Genomic DNA, 11,749 nt, shown 5'->3' with positions numbered 1-11,749 from the left:
CAAATCCCATCCAACCTGGCCTTGAACACCTCCAGGGATGGGGCAGCCACATCTTCTTGGAGCCTCTTGGAGCAGTCCTCCAAGAGGGTTTGTAGCTCAAGAATGGGTAATTGGTAAAAACCTCAAGAAAGAGGATAAAATGAGTTCCTGCCCATTGTGATGCTCCCTAAGGCTTTGCCATCACTGTTTTCTCCTTGATGAATCTCATTGAAAAGTATTTGAGTGGGAGGCAAACACTTAAAATGTGACATTTCCTGGCAAACGCCTGCCCTGTCATCTGCACGAAAGCAGAGGGAGGGATGCTGTTGGAGATCAGCAAGTGGAGTTCCCGGGGAAAGCTATGTGCGTGCAAGGAAAGATGCCCAGTGTCCCCTGTGCAAACCACAGTTCGGCCGTGTGTTAAAGCAGATCAGGTTTAGGTGAGGGGACTGCAGCAGCAGCCCTGGAAAAGAAATCATCCGGTTTCCCCAACGAAACAAACCCAAAACACTCCATAAAACCCATCAGCAATGCCAGTGCGTGAAATGAGCTCTGGTGGCATCCACGGCTTCTTGGGGCAGCAGAACCGCCTGGCGTCGGAGACCCCATCCAGGGTAGTTACCTAAAGGAACAAGCTGGCAGTTAGTTGAGTCAGGGTCAGCGATCCAACTGGGACCAATAACCCCAGGAATAGTTGATCCTGGAGAGCTTTTTCATGGCTGAGGAACTGTGTAGCTGCCTGCAGGACGAAATTGGTCTGTGCAAAGCTCTGTGCCGTCTGCACGTGAAGGAGCTTGCAAGAAAATCTTGGGGGAGCCATGGCTTGAAAGCTCCCTGTGTGACGAGTTAAATGCCTTTTATCCCTGAGAGTTTAGTGTCAAAACACCTCTCAGGGTTTTGAACACGCCAGATCTCCTGCTAGGACAGATCCCAGCAGGTAAATGCTCTGGAACAGGAATATATTGGTTCGGGGAAGCAGCACTAAGCTAGTTTATAGCTTCTTTCAAATGCCACTAAAAAATAATATCATAGGGACAAAAAATAGCTATTTGTGGAGTACCCCAAATCTGGAATTTTTAGCCATGCTCAGCGTTAGTGACCCATGGGTGAGGTTCCTGGGGTTTCCCCGCTCTGCACCCTGCCCTCCCTCTGCCGAGGATTCGCACCCCGGAGCACCTCACCTCCTGGCTGCCGCTGTCTTAGGCAAACGAGGCACTATGGTTCTGAGGAGCTTCTGGAATGGTTTTACCATGGAGCTGATACCCTCCAGCAACCCCCACAGCTTCTTCACCCTGCGAACCCAAAATAAGGCAGACTTTAATGACCGATAAATGCAGCAAAACAGGGAGGAGGGCGTTAGTGGTAAATGCACGTTGTAATACTCTCTTTTTCAGAACGGAGCACCTATGCTGTTCCTGTTAGCGATGCTCACTCTCCCGGAGAGCTTTGCTTTCGGGGACTACCAAATCCTCCTGCAGAGGAGGGGCACACCACTAAGCCTATCTATGCAGTAGACGTGCATCAGCTTGACGTGGTCTGTAGGAAGGGAGGGAATCGCCACCAGCGCACACTGTCCCGGCGACTATTCCATGTGTTTCCCATAGAGCTGCCTCTGAAGGATGCTACAACCCATTGCACATCTCCATGCTGGGCTTGCAGGAATGCCCGCGTGCCTCGTGCTTATCTTGCACCGTGTCCTTTCAGCTGATTGGCAACTGTTGAAGGCACAACCGCTGGTTTCTGTATCACCCCCAGGTCTGATGTCTCCATCAAGATGTTCTTACCCCTTCCTGACAAAAGCCGGCAGCCTGTATGGTTGCAACAGGACCTTTGAGAGCGGATCCTGCAGTCCAGTCACCTGCTCCTTCCTCCACAGAGCCAAGCCTGTGTCCACAAACGACAACACAGAAGTAAATAAAGACCAGTTATTAGAAATAACCCAATGAATGCAATAATTCCTCTTTCCCAGCAGCTCCTGCTGCAGCTCACCCTGTAAGTACCGGAGCCACTCTTACCTTTGTGAGTGGCTACTCAGATCTAGAAATATTTACTATGATAAATAACTGAATAATGTTTAAATACAATCCCGCCCCTCTCAGAGAGCAGCCCTCGGTGGCCCCAGTCACACTTAAAGCCCGGGATCAGTGTCCCAGATCCTCTACCTGGCAGGAAGCAAGGAGCCAGGCACTGAGGGACCCTTTTGCACAGACCGGTGTATGTCCTTTTGGACTGCGTGGAGTTGTTCTTCCCACACATACTGGCGAAGCGGAAATTGCCATCGAAGTAGTTCAAGCCAAAGGCATCTGTGAGACGTGGAAAGAAGGAGCTGATATCTGCATGTGTGTTACCAGGCTGTCCTTCAGATCTTGGATTAACACTTACTGTTCCTGTAGAGGAAAAGGGCAGTGTCCTGGTACCCCTGGGAGAAAATGTCGTTCAAGACCTGCAAGGAGAAATGCTTGAGGTCACTAAAGAACCCTCCATCCATGCCCCAGCAGGATCTATCCAAGGCTGTTTGACCATGGATGGTCCATCTGGGAAGGCAGCAAGCAGTTTGGTTTCCAACATCTTTGTTGTCCTTTGCAGGATGTCAATCCAGGGTGGACCCCATCTGAAGGTCCACCAAAAAAAGCACAACAAAAGAGTGGGTAGTGCCCCATCTCCTTTGAATCTGATTAATTAATGATGGAGATTGGGCTGAACATCAAAGCTTGGGAAAGCAGGTCCAGCATTAATGTGTATTAACTAAATCAAAGCTGGGAAGAAGACCTGGGGGGCTTACCATGGCGCTAGGTGGAAAGAGAGCATAGCTAATCCTGCAGAGGTTTTCTATGGAGATCTGAATGCTGCCATTGAAGATCTGGAAACAGAAGAAGATAGCGGGACAATCCCGTGGGCAGATATCGAGCTCTCCTGTGAATGGCGATACAGTGATCACGGCTTCCTCCAAACTGGAAACAGGCTGCAGGCCGGTGAATCCTCCATCAACGTATCGCTGAGGGGAAGAGCAGAGGGAAGGTTTGCTCTGAGGATCACAGAATCATAGAATCACCAGGCTGGAAAAGATCTCTTGGGTCATGGAGTCCAACCATTCCTATCTGCCATTAAACCATGTCCCTGAGGAACTCATCTACTTGTATTTTAAACACCTCTGGGGATGGGGACTCCACACCCCCTCCCTGAGCAGTCTCTGACAGTGCCCGATGACTCTTTCTGTGAAGAATTGTTTTCTGATATCCAACCTGACCCTCCCCTGGCGGAGCTTGAGGCCATTCCCTCTTGTCCTGTCCCCTGTCCCTTGGGAGAAGAGCCCAGCTCCCTCCTCTCCACAACCTCCTTTCAGGCAGTTGTAGAGAGTAATAAGGTCTCCCCTCAGCCTCCTCTTCTCAAGGCTCTCTCAGCCGCTCCTCGTCAGACGTTCTCCAGCCCCTCACCAGCTTCGTTGCTCTTCTCTGGACACACTCCAGAGCCTCAACATCCTTCTTGTGGTGAGGGGCCCAGAACTGAACACAGTACTCGAGGTGCGGTCTCACCAGTGCTGAGTACAGAGGGAGAATCCCCTCCCTGGATCTGCTGGTCACGCCGTTTCTGATCCAAGCCAAGATGCCATTGGCCTTCTTGGCCCACTGGGCCACCACTGGCTCATGGTCAGTCACTCAACACCCCCAGGTCCTTCTCCTCCATGCAGCTCTCCAGCCACTAGGATGCTACAGTGTGTGTGTGTGAGGGAAGCATCACTGAGAGTAAAGCAAGGAGCTGCAAAGGCGACACCTCCTGCCATGATCCAGGCCCAGCATATCCTCTCCTCCCATTTGCAACAGCACCTCTTCCCACCCCCTTTCTCTCTATCCTGGTCTTTGCCAGCTCCTTCTACTGCCCGTGGCACCCAGCCAGCTCTTCGACCAGGGGCTGCAATCCACAGCGGTTATTAAAACAGAAATATAGTTATTTTAATTCACAAAGCTTTGTCAAGCTGTTTCGGCAGTACTTGGCCAATTCAGATGTCGCCGAATTTAGTGTTGTATAAATTTTGAATCCTGAGCTCAAGCGGTAGGGCTCTCACATTTAATAATTGCCTGCAGATCCCTGGAGGATTGCTCACTGGGCAAGGAAAATGTAATTTGCTGTATTCCCAAAGGAATCTGAATTTACCACCCACCTCAGTGGGATTTGAGGTTGCAAGGACTGCAGCTGATCAAATTAAATACTTGTGAAATAACAGCGCAGAGGAGCCTCATGCAGCAGCTTTATGGACTTCGTGGGCAAGCCCTGCAGCCCAGGGTGAGCCGGACATCTGACCTGATAGCCAGGTGTGGACATCTGAGGACTACACAGGCTCAGCTGGTGCAGAGCAACCAGAATCAATGGAAGATTCTAGCCCTATCCCAGTTGCAAATCGGGTATGATGGCTTTGTGGGCTTTGACAGAAGCAGGTCATGATGCATCATTGCTCCGTGGTCCCTCTGCACATGCTTCATCACCACACCGCTGTGCTCCTCCTTCACCAAGGGTTAGCAACGAGCCAAACAAGCTGAACTTGTTGAGTTCACTGTGGTGTTTCACAGATTGCAAATATGGTTTGGGGATGATCCTCCCACGATCTTTTGACATTTCAAAGAATCCTAGAATCATGGAATGGATGGGGTTGGATTGGATTGGGTTGGGTTGGATTGGGTTGGGTTGGATTGGGTTGGGTTGGAAGAGACCTCAAAGCCCATCCATTTCCAACCCCTGCCATGGGCAGGGACACCTCCCACTGAATTCTGTTGCTCCAAGCCCCATCCAACCTGGCTTTGAGCACCTCTGGGGATGGGGCAGCCACCACTCCTCTGGGCAACCTGGGCCAGGGCCTCCCCACCCTCACAGCAAAGCATTTCTTTCTAAGTTCTCACCTCAATTTCCCCTCTTTCAGCTGAAAACCGTTCCCCCTCATCCTCTCCCTGCCCTCTCTCATCAAGAGCCCCTCCCCAGCTTTTCCTAGAGCCCCTTTCAGTACTGGAGGCTGCTTTAAGGTCTCTCTGGACCCTTCTCGTCTTTCAGCTTTGCAGATCTGCAGCCGAGTGAATGGAGGCATCTGCACTGCAGACAGATCCTGCCCAGGATAACTGGATTGTGCATCAAAGTCCTGAGTGTGGGCATCCTCTCATCTCACTGTGGAGATCTGCAAGGCACAGTCTAAGTCGCCCAGGTCCTATTCCCAGCCAAAGCAGAAGAAGGCTCTGCAAACGGCAGTTCCACCCTTAGAATAGGATGAAGAATAAGCTGAAAAGCTTTATCCTCCTCCGTTAACTAAAGAAGAAGCCTAGACATGTAAATCCCTCTCTGCTCAGGGAATGGAAAGTTCAAACTCAAGAACATAGTGCTGGGAGTGTATATTTTACTGGAAATGTCACTCACCACGCCCCGGTAGGATGGAGGGATGAATCCACAGTAGATAGGAAGAAAGCAGCTGCAGAGGAGAGCCTGGGGAAGGAGAGGGATTGGAGAAGTAAATGTTCCTGTCAACATTCTCCTGAACAAAAGCTGTTGACTGAGTGCCCGCAAATTAAGGCTTGACAAATCGTCTGGAGCCAGACTGTCACTACCACCTGGTCTTTGCACTTGACTGTGCCAAGAGGAAAAAAATCATGAAAACATCTCATTTCAATGAAATGGAAGACTTCTCTTGAGAAGGACATAGCACTTCTTTTTTTATTTCTATAGCTTCCAGCACTATTAGACTTGTGTATCTCCAGATCACTATTCAAACACCGCCCGTTGGTGGTGGCAAGGTGAAGCTTTGGGGTTATTTTTCATATTTGTGGGATTTTGGACAAAACCAAAACATCCTCACAATGCATCTTCATTCTGCTGGGATTTGTCAATAATAAAACTGTTTGCACTCATTTTCCACCATGCTGGGAATGAGCATCCGGGGTTCACTGAGGACAGGCACCAATATGAGGTTGGAGGTGAACTCCAACGTATCCATGGACTTGCAGTCTTCTACTGGCTCCCTGAGACAAGCAAGCCCGTGACCTCATGGTCAGCTCTGTTAGGGTTGTACCCCAGGATTCCTTTCATGTAGAGGTTAATCAGCTGTGTGTTGTCTGGCAGCACATACACTTTGCCCAGCTCTTTCCTTCGAGGAAGGAAAGTCCTTCGTGGGACTTGGCTGAGGAGAGTCCTGTACGGAAAGCTGAGCGGTTGTGTTACCATCATCACAGCTCTTTGCAAAGTCATTAGCGCTTATTAAAGCTGGCCAAAGCGTCGGCATCGGCTTTTTGCAGCTGGAAACCAACCCACTTTTTTAGCATTATTTCCTCCTACCTGACTGAACCTAAAAACATCTTCTTCCCTCCCTCCCTGCCTCCCTTCAAGCCTCGTGGAGCTCTCTGAGGTGGGACCACCACCCTGGCAGAGCCTCCTGGCACTCTCCCCATCTTGGGTGGAAAACAGTGCAGTTGAAGTCATCAGCGCTTGGGTACCTGCACCCCAAGCAGTAGGGAGAGATCTTCCTACGGCATCAGAGGAAGGTCCCTTCACCTGAATGAGCTCCTCCTTTGAGTTGAACTCAGAGGCCATGACGTTTTGGCCATCCGCCACCCGCGTGAGCGAGATGTGCAGCCGCCCTGAAGCCAGCTGGTAGGAGTCCTCAGGTAGCATCCGCTGTAAAACGGTCTTGATATTCGCCAGCAAGCTGCACTTGGGAGAGAGAGGGCCCAGGATGGTTTTCCTGACTTCGTTTGCCATGGCAAAGAAAAATTCCTTTAGGTCATCTGATGCAGAGAGAGGAAGGAGTGAAGATAGAGAGAGAGTCAATATCCCTGTTACCCTGACAGTTGTATGTTTTTATTGTATATTTTTTTGTATTTTTAACACTCCTCATGTTAATAAAGCCTCACGCAGCCTATGCATCACCCCAGGGTGAACCTGCAGCTTCAATGGGGAACATTGTGGCAGGACAGAAAAGGGGAGACCACCCCCATGATCATAGAATGATAAAATGGTTTGAGTTAGAAGGGACCTTAGAGATCATCTAATTCCAATCCCCCTGCCATGGGCACGGACACCTCCCAATAGATCAGGCTGCTCAAAGTCCCATCCAACCTGGCCTTGAACACCTCCAGGGATGGGGCAGCCACCACTTCCCTGGGCAACCTGGGCCAGGACAATGTATTGCTGATCCCAATGGTGAAATCCTTGTCTACACCAAAGTCCTCATGCTCAAGATGTGCCTGGCCAGGGATTAGGGAAATGTTCCGAGGAGCCCTGGGATGGGGAACACAGGTGCAGACACTGAGTTATCGATGCCGATATGACTTGCACAACATATTCAACCTTCAGATTTTGCCTTTAACCTCAGATTTTGCATGTGGGCAACCCAAGGCTTCACGTGAGAGTTAGGGCAGCTCAAAGGTGAGCATGAGGAGCAGACCCCTGCCTCCTCTGCTGAGGGCATTTCTGCAAGCCATCGCCTCTGCTCCACTGTGCTGGGACTGCCTGCTCACCTGAGCTCCTCCAGTGATCTCCCAACCGCTGTTAATAGTCATTACGTGCATCTGCACATCCCAGAAGGTGGATTAAAGGAGCAGAGTTGCAAAGCCCCAGCCAAGGGCTCAGAAAAAAATCATGTTTTAAAGGCTTTACAGTGATGGGGGAAGAGGGGAGCAGAAAACCCCACAGACACCCTGATTCTGGGGCTTGGTCGTTTTGCTGAAATGGGGAGGAATAGCCCACTTGGGGTGGTTAAACTCCTGCAGAAAAAAGCTCATCTGTCTCCTCAATGCTGCAAAGAGTCATCTTTGCGCCTGGTTGGGCTCCTTGGGACCCTGCACCAGCACAAAGCTGCGGCTTTGCCACGGCACCAGGGCTTTGTAAGGGCAAAGGTTTCTAGGCTGTCTCATGAGATTGCTTTAAAAGCGTGGACAGACAGACGGATTAGATGGAGTGTCCCAAAGGCAACTGGAGCAACACAGGTATTAAGAGGGGTTATAAATGTTTGAGCGGATGTTCAGGCCATGTGGCGTGACGATTAACGCTTGGCAGGTTCACGCAGGGTCCTGGATGCAGAAAGAGAGGGAGACATCCCAGGCAGGTGATGAACTCATCGGGCACTGTCTGGCTGCTCTGTATCCTCAGAATGGGGAAAACCCTGGAAAAACTGCCTGCGAGCCTGTGGGCAGGAGGTCAGAGCTGACCACAGCTCTGGGGGTTTGGCTCTGACTGGGGCTTTGACCAAGGGCTGATCTTGTGTGCAATTCCATGACTGTCCCCACCTGCACCAGCCTGCTGGGGACAAGCATGTGCGCAGGAGGTGACCTATGGGATGGCAGGGGACAGCCTGTCTCAGAGAGCTCAGAGCTCCTCACCGAGACCAGACCAGGGCAGGGGATGGGTACACGACTGCAGCCACCCCACGGACACCCCACCCGGACTCAAGCACACTTTTAACCCTCTTTCTGTCCCAATCCTCCCCAACGTGAATGTGACAGAGTTTGTGCCGCATTCATTTTCCTTAGTAGAGACCCAACCAGAATCGTGACTACTCAAAAAGTTTTTCTTCCCCTGAGGAAGGTGTTTTGGGCACAAGATCATCTCCACGCCTCTAAGTGGATGGTGCCTACCACCTGAAGTAAAGCAGCTCCTCATTTCAGCACTGGTGCCCACAGCAAGAGCGGTTACCATAGCTGATAACTGATTTAGAAACGATTTCTACCTGCTGGACCAGGTCCATACAATTACATCAGCATCAAGGATGAGAGAGGAAGGGTTTGGGACCTTTGGTGATTTGTAGAGGACTTCTTCCTCGTATGGCAGAAAGTTTCCTTTCTACTTTGCTTAAATAAATTTGTCAAAGTTTTGTATTGTTTTTAGCTCTGGTAGAGTGGTTCTAGCATCTACCAGAGGTTCAGGCTCTGTGTGTTTCCTCCTTGCTTTCTCCTTAATTACTTGGACCCTAAAACCTCTGCTCCTCCTAAATGTCCCCATTGCTTGAAGCAGGTCTTGGATCAGCCTTTGAAGGCTTAAATCTTGTGTACTCTTGTTTACAGATGGACACTAATTGGAAATATGGGAGGATGTGATTATTAAAAGTGGATTAACTGCTCTGAATTAATTCTACACATTGATGGTCTCAGGGCTAGGGGGGCTGTTTCCACGTTGTCTAAAGACGTTCAGAGTAAAACCTCTCTCGTAGCAATAAGAGAAACCCCAGTCCCAGGCTGGACCCAGGACCGTAGTTTCCCAGACATGTCCCACTGATGAGCCCTGGAGTTTTTTCCAAGGAGAAGGACGCTCTGCTATCTGGAGATGGGAATTGTGCCACATCTTCCCTTGTGTTGGTCAAGTTGAGTGGGATAATGCCAAAGCCACATGCAAACAGGGCTGTCAGCTCTATGGATGCCTTTGTGACTGCCACTCATGTCCCTTCATAGGTGAGGATGCCAAGGGACCTGATCCATCGGCACAAGGGGGCTTTACATGGGTATATCCATCCACCATGGCCACATGGACTTGCTTTGGGACACAGCACTCCTTAGCCCCTATAGCAGAAGAAAAGGAGATGTGTTCCTTCAGCAGGAGGAGGGAAATGAACCAACAAAATACAGGTACATCCAGATTTACCCACGCAGCATCCGCCCACCCATGTGAGAAGACATTCAGAGAGTGACAATCAACTTTTCCACCTTACACCTCCCAGAATTGCTCCAAATAGGCACCTGATAGGGTGGCTATCAAAAATGACGACATCTGCAGAGTCCTTTTATGCCCTGAGAGTGATAGGAATTGCACCAGGATCACATCCCCATCAGTGTTTTAAGGCATTAGCTTCTCTATTTCTATTTTGGAATAAAATATCAATAGTAAGGAAATCTAGGCAATAATTGTCTTACCGAGGCCGATGCCGCACACCACAGCGGCAGCAATGAGCGAGCCGGCAGATGAGCCGTAGACCTTGCATGCTGACTTGAGGAGTTCAGGAGCCAGCTCCAGGAGGGACTGCACCACCCCGACCTGGTACAGGGCGAGAAAGCCACTGCCCGAAAAGGAGAGCGAGAAACGGGTGCTCGAACCCCGGGGATCCTCCTCAGCCATCTCGGGATCAAATTGCTGTATCCGACTCGATTCCTCAGGTTGTCCTTCTTCCCCAGGTGAACCTCAAGCAATTGCCTCCTCTGCTTTCTCCAGGCTCATCCCTGGATGTAGAGGAGTCCACAAGATGGATTTTCTGCCTCCTTTTATGACGGCTCCCCGAGGCGTTTAGATTCACGAGCTATTTTAATTGCTGCCTGTGCTAAAAACAGAAGTTTTCCCCTGATCAAAACAGCTCTTGTAATCCTCAGCCACGGATGATTCAGATGATTGGGGTTGAATCGAGGGTCCTCTTTTATACCAAGTGCCGCGGGAGCCCTGCTGGGAGTGGTCCTTGAGTTACTGTGCCATCACGCTTGGAAACATCCAGGTAAAATTTCCTCTTTGCTTTGTGCTTTCCTCATCAAGGGTGTTTTCCTAAACAGGATTCTCCACCAATCCCGGCTTAGGCACAGCTCAGCGCTTAGTGGGTAAAGGCTTGTATAAGACACTTAAAGCCAGCGGGTGTTACACAAGGGGTGGATGCAGGGCATTACGGTGGGTTAGGCTTGGAAACGTTCCTTGTGTTTGCTCCCTGTTGGAAGGGTTTTGTCCTTGCTTGACTCTTGGATATTCTTTGTGGGTGGGAAAACAAGAAGCTACTCTTGCTTTTCTCTTTTCCCCCAACACTGTGGATTCTGAGGATGCCCAGGATGCTCTCACCCGCAGGATGCCACAGCAGCACCGTGTTCACTGAAGATGGGGTTACTGAACCAGAGTCAAACCACCTTTGGGCTCTCTAGACGTTAGAAAGAAATTCTTCACGATGAGGGTGGGGAGGCCCTGGCCCAGTTTGCCCAGAGCAGTGGTGACTGCCCCATTCCTGGAGGTGTTCAAGGCCAGGTTGGATGGGGCTTGGAGCCCCTGATCCAGTGGGAGGTGTCCCTGCCCATGGCAGGGGATGGAACTGGATGGGCTTTGAGGTCCCTTCCAACCCAAACCATTCCATGATTCTCTGCTTCCCTCTTTATTGGCTGGGCGATAGTTGAAAAAACAGGGAGAAACTCAGTATATTTCTAGTCTTTTTTTCAGCCTTAATTACCCAATTCGGCTGCCAACACGCAGAATAAAAATGGCCATTTTAAACAGATGTATTTGTTAAATACTGCTAAATACTGTTTCAATTATGTTGTCCAAATAAATACAGAATGCCCACTACATAATGAATATTAGGTATGTTACAGGCAAGGCTGTATGTAAGTATCTAACATGGGCATGTGTACAGCAACAGGCTAGCGGAGAGAGCTTTCCTTCCCTGTGCTGGTGAACCAGCCCGGCCAGGAGAGTGCAGGGAAACAGAGGATGGTCCCGGCATCCTGATGCAACCTTGGAAATGCTCTTTCATCCCAGATTTTCATGCATTTCTCCTTGGCTTCTCCAGCCATCGCAAGGTCCCCGTGTCAAGAGTTGTGTCCTGTGCGATACCCGGGGGCAGAGATTCCCACCTCCCTGTGCAAAAAGTCCCTGGGTTGAAGTTTCACTGCTCACTGCCAGTCAGCAGGAGAACATTGCCTGCAGCTGCCCAAGATAAATGTCACTCGGTATGGCCAAGGCTGTCCTCCACGGCTGCTGCCTGGACAACAGGACAAGCAGGAGCACGCTGTCAGCTCAAAGGTAGATCAAATTGGGATCTGGACTATCCCAAAGGTGAACAACT

The 11,749-nt window shown here is 50.2% G+C and overlaps 1 protein-coding gene across 1 annotated transcript; it reads right to left on the bottom strand.

The window, feature by feature from the left end:
• Positions 1-523: 523 nt before the first annotated feature.
• Positions 524-10,511, bottom strand: LOC104062299 (omega-hydroxyceramide transacylase). The gene is made up of 9 exons (XM_054087869.1): positions 9,855-10,511; positions 6,505-6,737; positions 5,377-5,442; positions 2,762-2,974; positions 2,362-2,422; positions 2,142-2,282; positions 1,764-1,863; positions 1,161-1,271; positions 524-601 (listed from the first exon to the last, which is right to left on the bottom strand). The coding sequence occupies exons 1-9, from the start codon at positions 10,054-10,056 to the stop codon at positions 598-600; spliced, it is 1,131 nt and encodes a 376-aa protein (XP_053943844.1). The 5' UTR covers positions 10,057-10,511; the 3' UTR covers positions 524-597.
• Between the last annotated feature and the right edge of the window lie 1,238 nt (positions 10,512-11,749).

This window comes from Cuculus canorus, chromosome 24 (assembly GCF_017976375.1).
Source record: "Cuculus canorus isolate bCucCan1 chromosome 24, bCucCan1.pri, whole genome shotgun sequence".
In the NCBI taxonomy this organism is placed as follows: Eukaryota; Metazoa; Chordata; class Aves; order Cuculiformes; family Cuculidae; genus Cuculus; species Cuculus canorus.
Note: the sequence above shows the minus strand (reverse complement) of the source record. Positions and strands in the feature narration are given on the sequence as shown.

What these genes read in the sequence shown, in the direction of transcription:
- LOC104062299 (XM_054087869.1), bottom strand. Translation starts at nt 10,056, where the DNA reads ATGGCTGAGGAGGATCCCCGGGGTTCGAGCACCCGTTTCTCGCTCTCC. An exon ending in CAAAGGAGGAGCTCATTCAG is followed by an intron (nt 5,443 to 6,504) that starts GTGAAGGGACCT and finishes CTCCTTCCCCAG; the next exon opens with GCTCTCCTCTGCAGCTGCTT. An exon ending in CCTTTTCCTCTACAGGAACA is followed by an intron (nt 2,283 to 2,361) that starts GTAAGTGTTAAT and finishes CACGTCTCACAG; the next exon opens with ATGCCTTTGGCTTGAACTAC.